The sequence below is a fragment of the Magallana gigas genome, chromosome 10 (assembly GCF_963853765.1).
Source record: "Magallana gigas chromosome 10, xbMagGiga1.1, whole genome shotgun sequence".
In the NCBI taxonomy this organism is placed as follows: Eukaryota; Metazoa; Mollusca; class Bivalvia; order Ostreida; family Ostreidae; genus Magallana; species Magallana gigas.
The window spans coordinates 1,117,699-1,140,679 of NC_088862.1; the positions used below are offsets into that span (position 1 = coordinate 1,117,699).

General features: G+C 37.5%; 1 protein-coding gene across 4 annotated transcripts in view; it reads left to right on the plus strand.

The window, feature by feature from the left end:
• Window positions 1–2,921: 2,921 nt before the first annotated feature.
• LOC105340585 (adenylate cyclase type 1) overlaps window positions 2,922–22,981 on the plus strand; it is a 36,515-nt gene continuing 16,455 nt past the window's right edge. The window contains exons 1-9 of one of the 4 annotated variants that reach the window (XM_034454857.2): window positions 2,922–3,763; window positions 7,979–8,958; window positions 17,548–17,697; window positions 18,176–18,297; window positions 19,647–19,758; window positions 20,956–21,083; window positions 21,472–21,630; window positions 21,783–21,924; window positions 22,679–22,858. In XM_034454857.2, the coding sequence (XP_034310748.2) occupies window positions 8,332–8,958; window positions 17,548–17,697; window positions 18,176–18,297; window positions 19,647–19,758; window positions 20,956–21,083; window positions 21,472–21,630; window positions 21,783–21,924; window positions 22,679–22,858 (1,620 nt within the window). In that variant the 5' untranslated portion in view covers window positions 2,922–3,763; window positions 7,979–8,331. Of the gene's footprint in view, window positions 3,764–7,739; window positions 7,759–7,873; window positions 7,895–7,978; window positions 8,959–17,547; window positions 17,698–18,175; window positions 18,298–19,646; window positions 19,759–20,955; window positions 21,084–21,471; window positions 21,631–21,782; window positions 21,925–22,678; window positions 22,859–22,981 lie in introns of those variants that run through there. The other 3 variants (XM_034454858.2, XM_066072757.1, XM_066072758.1) reach the window with 3 other exon arrangements.

The window sequence follows — 22,981 nt, forward strand, 5'->3', positions numbered from 1 at the left end:
CACAATAGTGATCACACACTTGTTCAATGTCCCAATGGTTTAGTTACACACTTATTCAATGTCACAATGGTGTGATTACACAATAGTTCAATGTCACAATGGTGTGATTACACACTTGTTCAATGTCACAATGGTGTAATCACACACTTGTTCAATGTCCCAATGGTGTAATTACACACTTGTTCAATGTCACAATGGTGTGATTACACAATAGTTCAATGTCACAATGGTGTGTTTACACACTTGTTCAATGTCACAATGGTGTGATTACACACTTGTTCAATGTCATAATGGTGTGATTACACACTTGTTCAATGTCACAGTGATATGATAACGCAAAACTTCAATGTACTAGTAACAACGGTGTGATAACATGATAATCTAATATCACAAGAGTGATTTTACAGCAGGTTTTTTCCAAAATCATGGGATTATTTATTAAATGGTTCAATTACAATTTTTTTTGAATATGCAAATCTTTTGAAAACCAAACAAAATAAAACAATCCTTTTCTGTTATCAGAGAATTGAAAACACATTATCCCTATATCAAGGCCAAATAAGCCTCTCTCAAAATCTTCCATGCAGGTTTTCAATATCGAGGGAAAATGTAGAAACAGGAGTTCATTAATATAGATTGAGCTTTTCTTCATGTTGTCATCTGTGCGGAGATAATGTTTTAAATCTGTATGACGGAAACACTACTTTGAATGACCCAGCGTTATGATGAATTTCTTTTCGATAAAATCTCCTGTCTTTTCGATTTCATCAAACAATATTCAATAATTCATATGATGTTCAAAGTTATCAAGTCATAAATTTAACTTGATCGTAAAAGATATGTTGGCGATTTTTTTTTTAAATTATGAATTTTCTCTTCTATAAAATCTAATGTGTTTTTATATAACGCTTTTCGATTCCAATAAACAATATTTAATAATTCATATGCATGATATTTAAAGTTGTCATTAAGACAAAAATATAGCTTGAAAGTGTAAAATATTCTGGCGATTTTGAATCAAAACAGTCACGTAATTTAAAACAAGTGAAAGCTTTAAGCAGGCAGTAAAATACAGTTATAATAAGCATACTAACCGACCCGTCGGAAAATGAAGTAAGTTTAGAGGGTTAGATTGTAGTGGCCATTTTTAGACTGTATTTATCTCCTTTAGAAGAGCTCTATATAAACATATAGGAAAATACCCCAATTTAAGAAATAAGATAAATGTATTTTTCTATATCAAATATTAGTTTATAGGTAAATAAATCATATCTTGAAAATTTCATCAAATCTGATGGTTAGTTTGTTGGCCATCCAGCCTCTTTAATCCACGTCCAGTTCGAGAGTCGCCATTTTTTTTTTACATATACACAAATTGGTAATGCTGTTTCAAGGCATATATGTCAGAGCCAAGTAAAGAGACGATATATCAGTAGTAAATTGGAACGCCATATATAGCTGCCTTATGTGGCTATTTCATAAGAAGATGGTGCTTTATTATATGAAGATGATGCTTTTTTACGAAGGTGATGCTTAATTATATGAAGATGATGTTTAATAATATGAAGATGGTGTTTTATTATGTAAAGATTGTGCTTTATTATGTGAAGATGGTCCGTTGTTATGTGAAGATGGTGCTTTTTTATATGAAAGTGGTCACTCGGAACTTTATTTTTGAAGACTGTGTTAAACATAATATATTATTTTATTTCGAAATTTTGAAATCTAGGTTACGAGATGAACTGTACGACTTGATCTCAACTGAATTGACAAATTAAAATTAACAATTACAAGAATAACACAATATTTTGTTAGTATTTCTTGACATTTTACTTTTGCCTTTACCACTTGTAAAAGGGCCTTCTTTGAGCTATATTGTTGTATAGTAGACCTTTCCCTTTGACTTTTCCTTACTTTCTCTTCAAGTCAAATCCGATCACCTAGGGCATCAATCTGTTTAAAATCAGATCCTCAATCCGTTTCTTTTTTTTTTATAGAATGTTTTGTTTTGAAAACACTCAGAGTGTGAACTCTTCCTCCAGCTCGCCACTTAGGTTAGAGAGGGGGACGGTCATCAATGATGAGGACCGGCTGGGCAGTGACAATAACAAAATTAGGAGCGGATCAAGATCTGATTTTAATCCGATTGCTAAAAATACTAGGCTTTAATTCTTGTAATATTCCGCCATTATATAGTTGTCACTTAATAGACATAAGTTCAGTTGAGGTTAAGTCGTACACATATCATCTCGTTAGCTTATATACTAATTATGCCAGAAAAATAAAAAGGAACTAGCATTGGTGTATAAAATGGACTTTGATTGCAAAAAATTTTTATTTTACTTTTTCGAGATAAATCGTAAATTAACTCAATATTTAAAAAAAGAGGAGTTCCGAGTGATCATCTTCACATTAAAAAGCACCATCATATATAAAAGCACCATCTTCACATAAAAAAGCACCATCTTTATACTTGTATAATAAAGCACCATCTTAATATTCACATGAAAATACCACAGCATAATATAATAAAGCACCATTTTCACATGAAATAGCCACATAAGGCACCTATGGCGTTCCATTATATGGAAAATTGTCTGAAAAATTTAATGATACTAATTATTTAACAGAATTTGTGGGATGATTCTATTAATCAACCAAACACTAGCGCATTTTTTGTGCTAATTGCAATATTTTTAATACGAACGGAACTGTACGCAGCTCCCAGGTCGTTTTCATACACGTGAACATGTATTAAATCATTTTAAAATGAAATAAATCTCTGTACACCCTGTAGCTTTTTTCAAAATTTCCATTTAATATCCTGATGTTTCGACCCCCCGCCCCCACTCCTGATCGCGATCCGCCCCCGTGTTTGTGTACGGATCACCGGGTGTCGGGGCAGCGTGCTGGGTCCTCGTCTCCGTGATAACATCTCCCACCGTGACACTGTCAGACAATGCGGCCCATTGTTTGACCACGGGGCACAGAGGCAAACAAGATTAAGCGATCTCCGCCATCACTCTCACACGATTAAATCCACGCTACCCCTGTCCACGGTCAGCTGAGTGGGACATTTACTCGCTTGACTTCTTAAGAACACCTTCCATCCAATATTAATGTGTTATTCTGACCTTTGAACCGCGATCCCCGGAGAAAGGCGAGAAAAATGTAAACAAACAAGGCGTGCAGGTATTGGGTTCGGCGCAGGTAGAGAATGGCCCAGCACTTCATTCAGGAGTTTGGGATTTAACAAAGCCAATATTCTTCTCAATTAACAACGAGTTTACACGTAACTTTTCGGCCGTGACTGACAGAAAGCTTTTCTGACAGATTCTAGGGGGAGATATTCTCTGTACCCCCGCTTCCGCTGAAGTTTTCCCCCTAATTTTTGCAGACGACATATGCACAGATTGGGTATAGCCGTGTACACACGTGGGGAACAGCGGAGGTACAGCGCAAGGCATTCCGCGCCGTGGAGGGTTTCTTCTCGTTCTCTGTCGAACCCCGTGTTCCCTCAGCGGCGGTCATTGATGAGAAAGGTAAAAATCAGGAACTTGATTCTCGACTAGATCAGTTGATCTCTTGATAGGGAGATTGTGAGAGAAAGAAAGAACAAGGGACCCGCCATCAGCTGTGTAGTGTGTTGTGAAGGATTTTAAAACTCCCCGAGTCTCTCTCGCCACTGCTGATTTTTAACAAAGACGTTCCCCTTCAATTTGACCGGAGAAATTGTTAAGATAATACATCCAGTCCACGAAAGGTAAGGACAACTTTTCTCTGTAAATCAATGGGTTATTCAATTTTAAAAAGAATTAGTGTTTGGATTTTTACACACCAGAGAGTTTGATTTTTATCATTATTTTATCAGAACATTATCCTGTATAATCGGACCGTTGTTAATGTTCAACATGTAGATACTATAGTTGTAACCAGCGTTTGGCAATCACCGTGTATTAATTAATTTCCACAATCAATTCATCTTTGAAAAATCATGTCGAAAACCACTATGATTGACATTTATACTTAAACTAGGAGAGAGGATATTTTCTTCATAGCTTTTGAATTCTTACCTAGCCCCGATCCCGTTTGTAAGACCCCCCCCCCCCCCCCCCCCTCCAACACACACACATACACTCCTCATATTTTTACCTAAAGTTATACAACTACGTTATTAGCCGAGTGGTATTAATTTTCACAGAAGCTTACATAGGTATTAGCGGCAGTATAAATAGAAGGATTAAATCAGCTTACTAGATAACACTTTTCTCTAAATCTAGAACTGATTGTCCATCTCTTACATTTATATGTTAACCCCCAATCGATGTGATTATAGAAGCCTGACCCCACATGCTGCGGTGTTACGCATCTTTTGATAAGCAGATGGATTCTCTATATTATTTCATTTCCATAAAAATGCGAAAAATGTGTTGTCTTTCTCTTACATGTTAAAGTGTCTGTAAGAGAGAGAGAGAGAGAGAGAGAGAGAGAGAGAGAGAGAGAGAGAGAGAGAGAGAGAGAGAGAATGATGTAACAATAATGTTGAATTCTTTATTCCGCTGTTCTCTGGCTTTTCCTACACGGTAGGGGATCCGGATTCTGAATTGCTTTTTTGACGGTTTTTGATCTATTACACGGCTGATGTTCGGGGCACGCGCCAAAAAACACTCGTATTAGAAGGCTGCCAAGTTCTTTGTTTCCGCCATTTAGCGTTTTCTTTTGTTGTAAGAATCTGGTCGTCACTATCAGTGAAGATGGTACAGGGCATCCAGATTCATTCAGAGCAGAATAAACTCTATCAGCGAACAGCTAGAGGACGAGCCTACATAGGGTACATAGACAAAATAGTACATTGAGAGATCAACAGAAATGTTTCGATTAGTTAGAACGACGGTAAACTACATATAATGTAATGCATGTGAAATGCCAACATGGAAATAAGTGCATTTTCCGACGAGGTTTTAGATATACTCGCGATATGCACACTGTGTGACGATGATTACAGAGATACCGCGGAGAGTGCAGGTGCATTGCACAAAGTTTACTGACGTGCCTATGTGTATCACACGGAGATGAATACAATCACAATGTAGACAGTACGACTTACAGCTGACAGCGATGCACACGTGACAGTAAAACCCGTGACATTTATACACGTAACAATAGTCGTGTATGTTGACAACAGTGCACGGACGGTGTCAACGTGTAATGCACGTTTACTGACAGTTTACTGTACACGTGTACAGTGGCAATAAACAATATATGTACACCTTTACAGTGGCAATACACAATATCGATGCATTGTGTAGAAAAAACAGATGAAACTTTGTAGTCAAGACAAAATTCTGCCATATTCTCGACAATTTGAGACACCTTAGTGCGTTAGACACAATAATACATAGACATCACTATCAGAATGATGTTTGAAATGATCTGAGACATCTTACTGTTTAAATGCTGTATAGACTTGATATTGAAATACAATAGTATTTTAAGTGGAAGTACAATAAACACGTATAACAAAACCTCTGGTAACGCCACATAAAAGAAATCGTTTCAGCGTTATGCGTCATTAAGTGGGTTAAAGTCGGCTTAGACTCCCCCCACCCTCCCCGTCTGTTTTCCCCTGACTAATATCGTACAAATGATGACCCCCTGTCAGCACTTTCTCATTACCCCCCAATAATCGGTCGCCAGTGCAACGATCGGACCCTCATATCTCTGAGAACCTTGTCATACTAAGAAGAGAGGGATAATCTGAGGAATATATCCACGCTAGGGCTTTCAATTTGAGTCCGTCCGGTTTTTCATCAAATCTGTACCAGATATGTGGAATAGCTTTGATCTGGTCGACCCTTTAATCAAAACACTCTGCTGTCTATAATGTCTGGCACGCGCCCTCTGTGGGTGTTTGAAAGCAGGTGCCCGCGCACGCACATGCATTCATGCATTTTTTAGAATCCGAAAATTACATTTTTTTAAAAGCGATTAATGAAACATTATATCAGCCATTCAATGTTCTTTCGCTCATAAAATTCATACCTGAAATATTTTGCGATCAGATTTAAGTAAACTGTTTATATTGAGGCATTTTTTGGCTTAATGACAGCTATTATGATTAAAGGCAGTGTCCTATTCAAAAATACGATATCGAATTGTGTTTGTTTTTATTAGACACCTGTTATGAATTATATTTGATTATAAATATTCTGACATTCTGATAAAGTGTTTATCTGCTTGCATTCTCCTGATTTTGTAACAAACTTTTTTTTTTGTATTTTTTATTTTATTCTCCAAGTTGTGGAAAAAATCTAATTAAGACAATATATATTCAATCTTTTCATTAATTTATTACATTTCTAAGCACTAATTTAAAAAAAAAAAATTTACTCTTTTTTCTTCACCCATGTATTTCCTATCATTTGATACAATTTCTCTTGCGAAAGGAGAACATGGCATTTTTGTACAGAGCTATTACATTGTCAAAAACAACTCCCACGTAGGGACATTTCCTAGTTCTGTTTAATTCTGTTTTACGAGCCATCAACACGTCAAGAAGGGTCTCTGTAAAATCAAAAGACCATATTTTAACCATCAAATTAGTTCCTCGTCCATTAAAAAAAAATGGCCGTGAATTTTGACGTGCGCGTGGCTGCTGCCGGGCTATCAGCCTCTGAGATTCCTAGGGAGCCGTGTCCCTGACATCTCTCCGTGTATCTCCACGGCCCGACACAGAGACAGGAAATGGTCGTCTTAGAGAGAAGTTGTTGGTCCTAGAGATTCACTTGTCGTTTTGTGAATCGTCTGTCGGCGTTGTTGTAGCATTTGTGTATTGATAATCTCTTTAGACTGAAGGGTCTGTATCGCTTCGTCATGGATATCAGAAGGTGCGACCAGACATGCAATCGGTATAAAAAGTTCATCCCCTAGTCCCTCAAATATGCTAGTGTTTACTATAATGGTTGACTCTGGACTTGTTCGGTCTGAAAACTTCCAGTCTGATAACTTCCTCCCTGATGTGAACGATTGCCTGATTTCAAACTGAGCACCCTCTGTGCATAGATTGAAACTGAGCTGGCCGTGAGAAATTATCACCAGGAATGCATTGGTCATCTACAGTGACTGACAGGCTGTGATTGGGTGCACTACGGGCAACTGTGCCGATGTACATTGTAGTATCATAATAGGATAATCGAGTCCATTATGTGAAATGCTTCTGGTTTGTTCGTAAAGTTATCCACAATGATTACAAAAACAAGAGAGTGAGAACTACACGTACTTGTTTCAGTTCTAGAATTATGTCAGAAAGGTAAACATGTATTTCAGAAATGTTCAGAATTGTGAAAAAACCGGTATCTGTGTGACTGATGTAAACTTGTGGTGGGGTGTTGGTGGGGTGTTGGTCAGGGTGGAAACTGAACACATAGTGTGCCTACGGTCTAAGTTTAACAGCAGTGCTAAAGGTAGGGACGACACTTCTTCTAGGTAAATGAATTACATATGTATTTACTTTATGTGAAATGCCACATAATTACACAGGTAAACTCCAGAAACACACAGACACACGATGAAATCACATTCAGGCTCCGCTGAACGTACATATTGTTTTATCTGACCCATAAATGAACTCTCGTCAGAATAATTAGATTTCTGCTTCGTTACCTGAAAATAGATTAGCAGACTAAGATAAAACCAAGAGATGTTCCGCAGGAGCTCTGTATAGTTCTCTAGGGCGATCACTGTAAAACGTATGTGTAGGTAGGTACTATGTATGTATGTATGTGGATAAGAGAGAGAGAGAGAGAGAGAGAGAGAGAGAGAGAGAGAGAGAGAGAGAGAGAGAGAGAGAGAGAATGAATGGAACGCTGAGACATTTTTATAGAGAGTACACAGTGTTTGTATATCATGCACAATTTTGCTTCAGTTGATATAATATTTACCTGTGTAAATTGATTATTGAATTCTTTCATTATTCTAGCAGGTAAATCAACAAGATCACAGACCTACATCTAAACACAGCAAAATGTGAAGCAGAGAGAAGAGACGGGGAAAATCGAAGTCAAGTTTGAAATGAACTTGCTACAAAGCTATTTCAAACTGCTTCAAGAAATGTCATAGTGTAACATGGTTTAAGCATGGAGAGGTGTGGTTTTTACGGAGCTGCCTCGGCTGACATGGGTTAGTATCAGATTTTAGGGATAAAATCATTGGTGTTTGTACCTGAAGCACGCAAGGATAAGAAAATGACAGAGGACGCAAGAATGTTTCAAAGCCTACATTTATAAAACCTATAAGCCAGACTCAAACAAAGAAAAACTTTCAAAACCGGAAATGCAGAACAACAGTGCTGACGAGACGGATCCGGAAATGGAGGGTGGACCGGAAACAAAGCCTCTGACAAAACGAAAAAACTTGATGAAGCGGCGACTGAGTCCATACAAGTTCAAAAGTGAGGAGTTAGAGAAATTGTACCAGAGGTATATATACAACCTCCAGCAGTCGGCCCTTCGGTACACATTAGGAGTGTTCATAATTCTCACGGCAACCCTATCTGCATTGGAGTTTGCGTATATTCGGGATTTTACCATCTATGGCCTGTGTCACGGAATTATGTGTCTTATCTTCATCGCAATGTTCATTCTGATGCTGTTCTTCCTCTTTAAGTACGACTGCATGAGAGAGGTCCACTTCCGGGTGGTGGTGCACGTGATTCTGTTCTTCATGGTGTGTTTCGCCGTTCTGTCGTTCCCCTTTGACCTGGACCACCCCCTGGCGCCCCGCCCCACCTACACGCACGCGGACGGTGTGTGGCAGATCGTATTCGTGGTGTTCATCATCTACTCCCTCGTGCCCCTAAGGACCCTACTCGCCGTCATCTGTGGCGTCATCATTCCAGCCAGTCACGTGGTCGTCTGCATCGTCACCAAGACCGAGAACGATTCTGATTGGTGGAGACAGGTAAGCGTTCGTAGAAAAAAACTATTTTTGAAAATCTTTGATTCAGTTTGCTTCATCTAAACCACAGTTAATCAGACACACATATACCACACTTTGCTAAAACTGTAGTCTAGATCCAGAGAACACATGTATATCTGTTTTCTTTGTTGTAACCAGACAGTCGTTCTAACGAAATCCCGAACAAGCAGACTATACACCAAACGACCTTGATAGATGATCTTTTGTGACAAAAACTAATTGAAGTGGTTAAAAAAAATTAAAATTCGCTTTAAGATTATAAAATTTCACTTTCAAGAAAAATGAGACAACAACGTCTGTTGTTTGGTAAAAAAAAAAGTGTGGTGTGTGAATCGAGGTTCTCTCCAGGTCCCGGTGCCCGCCGGAAGGAATGTGCCCCAGTTAATTGGGGAAACCAATAGTGTAGCCCCTGGAATGCCTGAATCTGACATAAAGACAATCTGTAAGAAATGTGTTACACATCAAAATGTTGTTTTATTTACGCAGAAGTATCTTGCTGCTAATCACATGTTGTATGAATATAGTTTTATTGATTTTTTTTTTATAACCATAATTGAAAGCGAAAATTGCAAACGAAATATATGACAATTGTGAATTGATACTGTAGATTCTTAATTAACCCCGAGGAATTACTTTCCGCGTAAAATCGCGAGAGGCACCCTTCACGGATTTTTAAATCTCGCTATTATTTTCTTAAGAGTTAAAAACTAAAAGAAATAAGGATGGGAATTCCGTGATCGCGTTTTCTTTTCTCGCAATTTGATCCGAAACCGCGGGATCGCGGAAATAAGTACTCGCGTAATATAAAGAATTTGCAGTAAATAGCTAGAAATAAATGTGCTGATGATGCAGACATTGAAGTTTATTTTCTATATCAATTATAATTGTATAGGCCTACTTATAAACATGTAATTCATAACGTTTGATTGATGCTTAACGTAAGCTGGGCTCATTAACTGACAGAAAGGTTTCTAGGAACTGTACCGCCAGCCGTCCACCAACATGAGAAAGATCACACTCGGCTTCATTTCTTCGAATTCCAAGTAAATACGTTAAATAATGACGTCACCATATAATAGAACATAGAAATAATTTTAACACCAATAAACCGCGATAAATGGTATATGGACTACTAAAGCCAGAAATATTAAATTCCATGTACCTTAATGAAACTGAAGGAGAGTAATCAAAATTTGATACTCAGTTTCTGTAAATCTATCCGATTTTAATGACAAGACTTTGGACATGAAGAAATGTAGGATCTCTGAGATTGGTGGCTGATTCCTCGGATACCACACGCATTTTGTAGCACGTGATTGAATTGTATGTAAAGAAGCAGTTAGTGTCAGTGTAAAAAGTCCCACATCGATCCACAGTTCTAACAAACTGAACTCAAACAGTTTAAGCTATCAGAGCATTTACTACGTTAAGCATTTAAGATCTCAATTTTATGGCACAAAAAGAACCATGAGAGAACTTCAAAACTCATCGGGTTGAACATCCTCAAGATTTCGCTTTTTTTTTTTAACGACCCATTATCTTTAGAGGAGGTATTCTAAATCAATTTCAGAGTAGGGTCCAGATTGTAGATAATTAGTAATTACTGTTTAACGGGTTCGGTAACTCGATTTCTAAGTGCTTGTGTACGCATTAGTGTGGTGCCCAGATGTAGATGTATTCAGTTCTGCTGTTCAAAGCTAAACACCTTGTTTAAAGATGTCACACAACACTTATTTGCGACAATGCGATGTATGAATTACATCACAGAAACTTGAATTCATTAAAACATATAACGCTGTTGCGTTAAAGCGCTTTCATGCAGACGCCTAACGAGTTATGGCGTAATGGTCAACGACATCACGGCGTAATGTTAAAAAAAACATCGACAATAAACGCTTACAAATTACATGTGTGTGTTAATGTACTGGAGAACGTCAATTTAGATAAAATCTCCGGCTTTTATATTTAGCATCACTCTATCAAATGGAGGACTTCTGATGCGCGAATGATTATGATTTTATTGGTTGTAATAGCAATAAAAGGATGGAGAAAGTAGACTCAACATCATAAGGATTTTCCCTAGAGTCGTGCAGCGCTAAAAGAAATGTATTGCATAATAACACTCATTACGTTAATAAAAGATAAAAATACGACCGCTTACATCAATTTGGCTGTTCAGACCGTTTACATCAATTCGGCATTTCATAATGAATAGTTCCCCTGTTGATGGTTAGTTTACATAAGAATGTTAATTGTTATGAAAATAATCTGTATAGAGCACAGATTATTGCAATTGAAGAAAAAAACACAGCATAAAACATCCACAGAAATAGAGAGATAGGGGCGGTCAAGGGCAAGAGGCATCGGGAGAAAAACTGCTTGCAGTGCACTCTGGGATTGATAAGAAGGCTGAAAATGAAAAACGATTTAAAATGGCTCAATGATTAATTAACGAGTTAATAATAATTTGAGGCCCTCGTTAAACGCAGCGGTAGGTGTTGACAAGTCGTACGCCGATATCCGCCATGATGGATCGCCCTGTCAACGCGGGATCATGCGCGCGGTGATGCAATGGTAGATAGAAGGATGTGCGTTTCCTGCAGGTTGCGCCGAGTTTAGAACTTTATCGCCGATACCACAGCGATATTGAGGCTTGAGATACACGGCGCTTGCTAAGGTGAACACCACAGTACACCTTCAATCCGTCAACCCACGGCCTTATCTTGTTCGTCAATCTCCTCCTCTCCCCTACCCTTACCCTAGTTCTCATGAGAAGAGGCAGTGGATGGAGGGCTATACTGGATGTTGTGAGGCAGTGGATGGAGGGCTATACTGGATGTTGTGAGGCAGTGGATGGAGGGCTATACTGAATGTTGTAGAAGAGTGGATGGAGGGCTATACTGGATGTTGTAGAACGACCGCTAGTACCACCAAGCATGTCCAGGCCGCTCTGTCTCTTGACCATGCAAGGCATGGGATATTTAGTTGGATGCCTGTTTATTGCATGAGACGACCTGCGCTGTAGCTTGTCTGAGAAATCAAGGGGGCAGTGGTAGAGGGCACATGTTGTTAATGCAGATACATGTACATGGTGTACCTTAGGAAATGGACACAATAGGTCGAAGGTCATGAACAGGTTCGGCGGTATACTGTGTAACAATCCTTGTTTGATTGGTTGTTTTTTTTCATTTTCATCCTCCTCAGAGTCTTATAAATTCATTGAGAACAAACAACTTCACGGCGATCGATTGTGAGTATAAAAAGGCGAGCTTTTAGAAAACACACGGGACATTAGATGCCATAAGAAACTATCAGAAATTGAAATTAATGGATTAATGCATGCCCGATTACAGGACCCTGATGGCGGGCCACATAGATAGATAGATCTAATCTGACGGAGATCGATAAAAAGACGGCGACAGGGCGAATCTTAAGGTGAACATACCCACTCGACAGGACAGATAACCCATTAATGCACATTTACTGAGATTGCTATCCTTTCAAGTAAATGCAGATATTATCTTTGTAAAATAAAATGAAAATTGGATCGAGTTCATACATTGAGTAATAATTAATTGCGATTAAGAATCGAAATGACACGTCGTATTTTCAAGTAAAAGATACAATCTATATAAAATAAGCACATGAATAATATACATAAATTTGGTTGCTATGGTGATTAATCTTAATAATGAAACGAACTTGTAGACTAGAGCAAATATTCTCCCCTTCGGTTTTCTACTGGCAGACATCATGATAAGGATAAAAAAAGTCTACAAGACTAACTTAACCCATCTGTGTAAATCAATCGATGGATGGGTTAACACTATTTTAAAATTCTTGTTTCCGTAGTCCAAAATGTAGATTTTCAAACAGAGATACATTGTAAATCAATTACAGGACAATGAACGCCACTTCCGGTTAGTTTCCTCGTGAAAGAGATGACATTTTATTGCATTATACGTCTACTTCCGTCCAAACATCTATCTATTGATGTATATACACTGGTCAGTCCCCAGACATAGAGGGGTCCTGATTACATCGACCGAGAGGTCTGTTAACATTGCATATACCAGCCATTAATACAGCGGCAAAGCCAATCTGATTATTGCGGAACAAATCTAATTGCCGGGTATATCTGTGTAAACACAGATCACAACACGATACTGAACCACAAGTCAGCGATACAAACACTCTTTGCAATTCCTATATATATAGCATCTAATCAAAAAATTTAAAAGATTATTGCAAGTAAACTATTTACAAGTGATACATGACTACAAAATTCTATCCTCGCCCCATTTCTTTTCGGTGTGCATTGTTGACCGTTCTTTATAATTCATCGAAGTATTCCAGTCAGTATCGTATTAAAGATTTTACTTCAGCTAGAAAAATCTGGCATTAACTTTTCATACTTATTTAAAATATAGAAGACCAACTGCTTGTTTCATTGCATTCCTTTTTAATCTGAAACATTTTCCACTCGTGTCTCAAGTTATTTTTAATTCAATTTTAATGATAAATTATTGATAACGCAGTTAAAAATACTACATAGGAAACTGTGTTATTCATGTTATCTGAAATGAATTTTGGGGATTTTTTTAGAATACTAAAAATTGAAAGAATTTAAGACCGTAGCTTAAAGCAATCAAAGAAAAATTAAAGACTTTAAAATTTTTCTGAATGGATCGTATCAAAGCGCGTGAAAAAAGGGAGCTTTTCGCTTTTGGGTTTTGAAGGCGGGATTTGAATGATACGAAAACTTTCTTTTTCATGATTTTTATTCTTGGGGTGAAAAAGTTATTCGAATGTATGTCCCTTATGAAAGTAATATTTTTGTCAATGGCTCGTGTGGAATACCAGACAGCAAACAGTCGATATCTCCTTTACAATCATGATTATTTAAGATAACAAAAAAAAAAGCCATGGCATACGCTTATCATCCCACCATTGTTAAATCCCAAATGTTTTCATACGAATTTTAAATTAATTGTCAATATTTTATACTTCACTAATTTCGGAAATAAGGAAACGAAAATAAAAACGAAAGCCTCATTCATGAATACCATCCTTTGTTGTGCTTTAAGAGAGCACCTCCCATCATCTGACATGTGTTGACTTTGTGATGAGTTCATTGAGACTCGGTAAGTAGCTCCACAAAACAAACAAGGAATGGTGGCGGCAAGATGACGTCACAAAAGGAACAGACGATGAAAGAGGAAGCAGGCGCGCGTCTGTAGCCGATGTTGTAAAGCGATGTTTGCATACCTCCTCATTAGACGGAGAAAGTGTTTAAGATAGAACGACGGATGCTGGAAGGAGAGAGAGTGTGTTTACATGTAACACTGCTTCAAATGATACAGAGCTCGGTAAAGAGAGGAAATTTTGTATATGTAACAATGCTTTAAATGATACAGGGCTCGGTAAAGAGAGAAAATTTTGTATATGTAACAATGCTTTAAATGATACAGAGCTCGGTAAAGAGAGAAACGTGTGTATATATAACACTGCTTCGAATGAGTTGAGTTGTAGGCAACAGCAGTAAATAACTGTGAATAAGTAAGTGAAGTCTTTACAGTGGCGGATCCAGAATTTATTGAAAGGGGGCCCAAAACGCTGGAGATATTGGGCCACCTTCATGCCCCCAGTGGGTCCAGGGCAAAAACCCTGATGGGGGCCCAGGGGGCGAAGCCCGAGGAAACTTCCAGGTTTTGGGTTTTTAAAAAATAACTTTTTAGAGCTATTAATCTAGCTATTCTTGACTTATTATAAGATGGATGAATAGCAACAAATACTGATTTGCTGTAGTATACTACTAATTTGTGGTTGTTTTTTTTTTTTACATTTTGATCACTAAAGGAGATGGGGGCATGCCCCCCCCCCCCTTCCCCCTCTAAATCCGCCAGTTTTTACTGGAAAATATACTTGCATTTCACAATAACTGATACATCATGAAAATACACTTTGGTTTCACATAGCACGGTACTAATATTTTATTTTAAATATAAAGTAAGACAACATTACGAAAGGTCTGCTTCAATATGTACGGTACGGATACTGTATATACGAGAGCTAGATCGAGATAGAGGAGGAGAGAGCAGCAAACTTGTAGAATAATAGTATGAGAATGTCTGAGTACGAATTATCAATTCAACAAATTCAAAGAAAGCTTATTATCGTAGCTGACAATTACAACCTCAGCTGCTGACTGTCTATGGGTCCTTGCACCCTACACGGCCTTCATAACGACCTCCAAGCGAAGCGTCGCGCTGAGAAAACGACTGTCTTTGGATACTCGTCATTAGTTATTAAAGAAGACAGAATGCTTTAATCTTGGAGGATTAGAGAAAACTTGTTTATTTTTGGTTTAATTAGAGCTCACTTAAATGCAGGAATCAGACGGTTGTTGCTTTAGTGCATTAGGGTCAGAGTATATTTGTTTAGTCTCTACTCTGATTTCACTTCCTTGTTTCGACAGAAACCAGTTTTGATGGTTTTGCACTGGCTTCATCTAACGATGCCTGATTTTGAATTTTTTTCAATATTTCTAGAGAAGATATTTGGATTCTTTTATTTTTAGGAAAGGTACATGTTTTATCTCTCTGAGAGAGAGAGAGAGAGAGAGAGAGAGAGAGAGAGAGAGAGAGAGAGAGAGAGAAGAGAGAGAGAGAGAAAAAGATGGCAGAGAAAATATTAAAGAGTTGAACAATGATTAACATAGTGAAGAATCAAATTACTTTCTTTTTCTTTTCTGTTTTTTTTTTTTTGCAAAACTTCTGCACAATTTAAGAGAAACGAACTTTTATTTGCAAACATTTGAGATTTGTTACAGACGAGGAGTATGGAAAGCGTTGTACCACACGAAGTAAATCCTCGGATAGAAATAAATGCTAAAACCCTGCTCAATAAAAGTCACAGAAAAACACACGAACATCTTGAACTCCGCCGACCTTTGGTTAAAAAGTGAGCGTAGATCCTTTTTGACTGTTATTACCTTTCTTACAAATATACGTATCCAGTAAATGCCCGGATGTGACGAGTTTACGAGAGCGTTGACTGTGGGGCCCTGTCCGCTAATTAGGAACCCCTTAGCTGTGATTTCAGTACTTCACGTTTTTGCAGTAGAGATTAAGAAAATTTAACATAGCTACCGTCCTCCTACCTTCTGAGGGAGGAGATACTGTGGAATCACCGTTGTTCGTGGAAGACCAATGTTCGCGGCTTTCATGGATAACCATTGCCCTCGAATTTACATCCCCGCGAACTTATATATGCAATCATTTGTTTTATATTTTATTATAACTACTCCGATTACACTACCAACGAAACTACGTCCCCACGAAACAGGAACATTTTGGCTACCCCACGAAAATTATTGCACGGTAATGTCAAGAAATATGACTACTGTGGAATCATTAGATTTCGTGGTGGTCAATTTTCGTGGATTTCGTGGGTATCTCTCATCCACGAATTAACATCCTCCACAAATAATATTTTAGGGTTATAATGTCATGTTTCGTTTTATAGGAATAAGAAAATACACGAAATTACGTCCCCACGAACCTATAAAATTTCAGCAATCCACGAAAATTGACCCCCACGAAAATTAATGATTCCACAGTAACTAAATTGGCTATTTCAAAAGTATATGAATTGACTTCTTTAATAAAGTTGTGCATACCTTTAAGATTTTGAAGAAGATTTTGCGTGTTGATTATTTAATTTGTCTTGTGTATCATCTGGTTGTAACACATGCTGGAGGTTTATCAGCCGAAGGAATTTTCACTTCAAAGAGAGTGTAGGGATACACCTTTTTTATGAACCATCATTTTGATCTGTTACGATTGCCGGAGAAAGGGAATTTTAGTGATTTTGCACAATTTGTTATTCTGTTACACTTAACATCATAAACCGAGTGTCTATAAATTGTATATAAACTCGCTTTTCATGAAACATTATTATCTCGAGCTTAAACATAAAACACAACAACAAAGAAAACAGACCGAAAGATAACGTAACAAAAAGTGGTAAAACGTCTGGAATTACACGAAACGGAATCCGTGGTAGCTGCCACCATAACATATTACTATATGCTGGTATAGAATCACTTGCACCACCACGGCTTCACACAGCTATGACATTACAACATGTAACAATGCAGGCAAACAACGCTTACCAAACTATCAAAATAAATATCTTGTAATATATACGTCGAACCATACAAGCAACATTAACAATGGTAGTCACAACCAAAGTACATGTACACTGTACATGTGTATATATATATGTACACAACGATGTTGCATATAATTGATACAAGGCAAATTAGAAGGATAACATTAAACGAATTTTCATTTCCAAAAGATGTTATATATGTAGCCTTTACTAATAGTTAAAAATTGATAACTGACGAATTTTTTGCCACGTAAAAATGATTTTCCAAGAATCTTGTTTTACTGTATAGGACATGTTTATAGCTGTTGATCGGATCTCTCCACACATTTATTCTGTTTGTGTTGATTGTAATTGTTTGTGTTGATTGTTGATTGTAGTTGTTTGTGTTGATTGTAGTTGGTGGCCAACATCATCCTGTTCGTCTCGGTCAACGTGGCGGGAATCTTCATCAACAACGTGACCCAGCGCGCCCAGAGGAAGACCTTCGTGGACACCCGCAACTGTATCGCGGCCCGGAAGGAGATACAACAGGAAAACGAAAAACTGGTAAACTTTGCTGACGTTGCTTTTATCATTTTTAATTTTTGTATGATTTGGACTTTGGGCATACATGTAGACGTCAATCTGTTATGTTTTTATAGAAGGAAAAATAGTTGCATTAAATCTCGAAGATTGATTTTTTTAAGAAGTTATTTTTTAACTGTTATTTGACAGATGTTATAGCTAGCTCTTACGTCGTTATAAGAATAAAAAATAATTTTGTATCTTCAAGTAGGCTTATTCTTTCCTTGATTAATCCCGCTGTATTTTGACGGGTGATTATTTCTGAGTAACGAGGATTCCAGTAGCACCTGCTACCATCTCTCATTCCCTTTTTTAAATATGAACAAAATATGTTTATTTATAAACTGCATTTTGACGTATGAGAGGTTTTTTCCTCTTATTTTTATACTATTTTTTTATTATTTTGTTCTACCGGTGTGTTGTTTTGTGCCTGAGTTTTTATTTTTTTTCCCTCCTACAGGAGCGCTTATTACTAAGCGTGCTCCCGCAGCACGTGGCGTCAGAAGTCAAGGATGACATCACAATGAGAGACAACGAGCGGCAGTTCCACAAGATCTACATCCACCATTACGAGCCAGTCAGGTGAGGGACCCCCTTAAACTGGAGGGAGGGGTGTTAAAAAGGCACCATTGACACAGTCTGCGTTTTTCAATTATTTTCCGACGGTATTCTGTGGTGGAACGAAGTAGTTGAACATTTTAAATTCTAATTGATGAAGAATATTTTTAAAATGAAAATGAAGAAGAATAAATAACTACATGTGATCACGAGTATTTTATCGCTATAACGACCCTCGGGGATAGATAATTTTTGAAAAACTGAGCTTTATTTATTTTACAACGATTGATAAACAAATTCTACAACTTATATTAATATCCCTTATTGGTACCGATGTTAGCGTGAATGGGTCATTGATGTGGGAGGAAGCCGGAGTACCCGGAGAGAAACCCACGTGTCCAACAGATAGATATCATATTACGAGCCCACGAGGTATTCATTACATACTGTAGTATTAAAGGACAGACTCACGGGAATCCCTAGAACAGTTAGAAGGCTGCTTATGATATTCTGGGGGTTGGTTGGGTGGCTAAAACATTTTATAAAATACCCGACCGGAGACTAAATAATCACAGAGAGCTCGTCGCTAGTACATGTAGTATGAAGTCTGTGTTCCTTTGAAGTTGATCGACTCAGAACTATATTTTGGCGAGGCTTTACCAGATCAACATTTTATTACAGAAAACTGACATGTTGTCGATTGAATCGTTTTAGAACTACTTTTATGTTATCACGTAAAATCGAGAATGTTATTTTTTGAAACATTACGCAATTATTTGCAATGAATTCCAAAACCAGCACACATTTCGATTTTTAATTGAAGGTCAATAACTGTTCATTTTCCTTTCATTCATCATTTTTACTGCATATTTATTTGTATTTCAAAGCATAGACGTATAACGGACGATTGTATGTCTATAATTAAATTGTTCAACACTGCACATTTTGCATACAAAAACCGTTTACCAAAGTGACTGCATATTTCTCCACATCGATCGTTCTAAACTGCACATGTTTTGAATAAATCATTTAGAACTTACTGTACTTATAAGATAACATTTACATTGACCGTTTAAAACTGCACATTTTATTAACAGATTACCAACTAATTTCTTACATTGACATGCGCGGATCTAGATAGGGGGCCTAGAAAAATCAAACTTCTTGAATTCACTTTATAGAAATACAGAATTAAGTTTTTGGACTTCTCAGTTAATTAAAATACTTTAAATAATCGACCCCCCCCCCCCCAAAAAAAAAATCCCGATTCGCGCATGATATCACCGTTTACTGTTTTGTATTACAGTACATGTATTTCTTTGCTTGTTCGGTATATTGTTTGTTTTTATTTATACGTTTTTTCATCATTCCAGCATCCTGTTCGCTGACATCGTGGGCTTCACTAAGATGTCCTCTCAGTGCACGGCACAGGAACTGGTCACCGTCCTCAATGAATTGTTCGGCAGCTTCGACCGACTCGCTAAGGTACGGATGTCGTAAAATCTTGTATCGCCGAAGTACGGTAGTCGTAAATGTATTTCTATTAAGAATTTGTGGTATTTTGATCACACTGCGACGTCAGATATTAGCATCAGATTTATTTCCGCCATTTGAATTGGGTTTAATAAAAAATTAAAACTGTTAAAGATAGATTATATGAAGAAGAAGAAAAGTAAGTTACTGTTCCGCCGCAATCCAAACTATTGTTCATTTGTAATTAAATGTGACATCATCTTTATACGATATGCTATGAATAGCATCTTTTCTGCAAAGCTTTGCTCAAGCATACACATTCTAAGCGATTTCTTAAAGGTCTCAGATCGAATAGACAACACAGAATGACATGTTTTCAAGTTTATCTTCGAGAAGAACTTAAACCGTTATCACATGGCTTTTCACAAAGAGATAATACATTGTTTGCAACGCAGCGACACCTCGCAATATCACAGCTTAGCTAGCCGAAGTATGGCTTTCCGATAAAAAAGGGATAACATGCCTGTCAGGTACATGCGTCTTTATGTCTAGTATCTTAATCTTCATCGATTGCTACTGAAATTCAGTCCTGTTTGTTCAAGATTGAATTAAATTGCGCTAAACATACACATTAAAATAAATTACACTAAACGTGCACATGAAATATGTCTGACTGTGATAGACCTATATTTTACAGTTCTTGCATGTCTGATTCTCATATATCCCTCTCTATGACTGAATACATACGGTTAACCAATCTTGTTACATTTCTACCGATTGTCACATACCCTTCTTGGTACAATTTAACGACTGTCTGGTTACAGTAGACCTATCTCGTTACAGTTCAGTAACTGTCTGATTATCGTAGACCTATCTCGTTACAGTTCTTCGACTGTCTGATTATTGTAGACCTATCTCCTTACAGTTCTTCGACTGTCTGATTATCGTAGACCTATCTCCTTACAGTTCTTCGACTGTCTGATTATCTTGTACCTGTCTTATTATCGTAGACCTATCTCGTTACAGTTCTTCGACCGTCTGATTATTGTAGACCTATCTCCTTACAGTTCTACGACTGTCTGATTATCTTGTACCTATCTCGTTACAGTTCTACGACTGTCTGATTATCTTGTACCTGTCTGATTATCTTGTACCTATTTCGTTACAGTTCTACGACTGTCTGATTATCGTAGACCTTTCTCGTTACAGTTTTACGACTGTCTGAGGATTAAGATCCTGGGCGACTGTTACTACTGTGTGTGTGGAGTCCCGCAGCCAAACGAGGACCACGCCAAGATCTGTGTGGACATGGGGCTCGACATGATTGACGTCATCAAGTAAGACAGTCTGAGGTCATCCTAACGCAAGCGAGTTAATTTAAAAAATCATGGTGTGATTTCATTTTATACTATTTTTCAGCTGTATTACTTTGTGGTATTTTACTTCTTGACGATTTGTTTTGAAAAGTTCCTAATGTCAAATAGATTTGTTACATGGCTTCAATGTTTTTTTTTCATTAACTTTACGATATTTGTTATTTTTATTTATTTATAGTTTATGTTCCCGACAGACAATTTATAACCTTAACTTTGTTAAGAGGTCAATTGATTTTTTTTTTCTCTGTAAGTTTTACAACTCCACATTATTAATATGAATTATTCAGGTACATTTTTATAATAATAAGTCGAACATAGATGATTTTTAAATAAAGTTCTCAAATTTCAGGATGGTTTGTGATAGAACGGACGTGGCATTGAACATGCGCGTGGGGCTACACACTGGACGGGTGCTGAGCGGAGTCTTGGGATTGAAAAAATGGCAGTTTGACGTATGGAGTAATGACGTCACACTAGCTAACCAAATGGAGTCCGGGGGAATCCCAGGGTACATTTGACTTAGTTTAAGACAAAGCTAACCATGTAAAATTTTCAGAAGAAATTTAATCCCGAATTTCATATAACTAAACAAACTGAGTTTTCAACGCTCTTCCGTGTAGAAAAGTAAATAAACATTGCATATTCTTTTTTCTTGTTTAGGCGAGTCCATTTGACACGGGAGACATTGCGACATCTTCCGGAAGAATACAAAGTGGAGCCCGGAAACGGCGGAGACCGGAACGCCTATCTCAAGGAGCGGGGAATAGAGACCTTCCTGATCACCGAGAGTCCGCCCAGAAACGTAAGTCACGTGTCAACACGAGTTTTGTGTTCTGTGTCACGTGTATTCATATGTTGTGGAATCTGTAGAATTCCTTGGGGCTGTAAATTGATTGGGTACCATTCAACCACAAAGACCCTGCCACAAATAAACATCCCAATGAAATTTGAATAACTGTATATTTTTTAAAGTTGTAATTCATTAAACACACAAGATGATGAATGAAATTTCATCTCAATAATGAAAACTCAGTGAAACTGGTCCCCACAAATCAAGATCATTGCACCCAAAACAAACTAGGAGTACTGACCGACTGTCAATTATTGCACACTATACAAACTAGGAGTACTGACCGACAGTCAACCTTTGTGAGTCATTGATGAAGTACAAGTACCCTACAGCGATCGTTTTATTTAGTCTTTTATTCATTAACTACAGAAAGATGAGCCAATGCTCATATAAAAAAGTTATGGTACATGTATCTTATATCTTACAAATTGGAATTAACAAACAAAAGGGCTTCCTGGAAATAAGAGGACAAAGAAAAGACATTTATTAACAAATTTTGGTGAAATGTCGGTCGCTTAAAAGCCACTATCATCGCTTACTTCTGTACCGTGCATTCCATTATCATTGTAAGATAATCCTTCATTCTTGCAAAGCTTTACAATGTTTTGCTGACGTAATACCATTACTGAAAAAGAATCGTTAACTTTTATCAACCTCCATGTGGATTAAACAGCCAACATTGATAAATAAAACTCACTCTTTACAGACACCTGGAATCTGCATGGGACGAAGTAACATGATCAAAGCCAAGAAACCCTCCTTTCGGAACACTTCTAGAATCGTCCTGCGTCTGATGCAGATCCGGTTTAATGCGGAGATCCCATTTTCAGATGTTCTGAACCCCCAGTCTACTGACACGCACCGCCAAGAACCCGGATCTAAGCTGGTGAGGAGGATTCAATTCTTATTTATTTATATATTTTACAATGTTATTGTAATATGTTAGATTATACTGACTTAAGCCTAATTGTGCCCTTAACTGATATGATTTTAGAGAATTATGAGGACT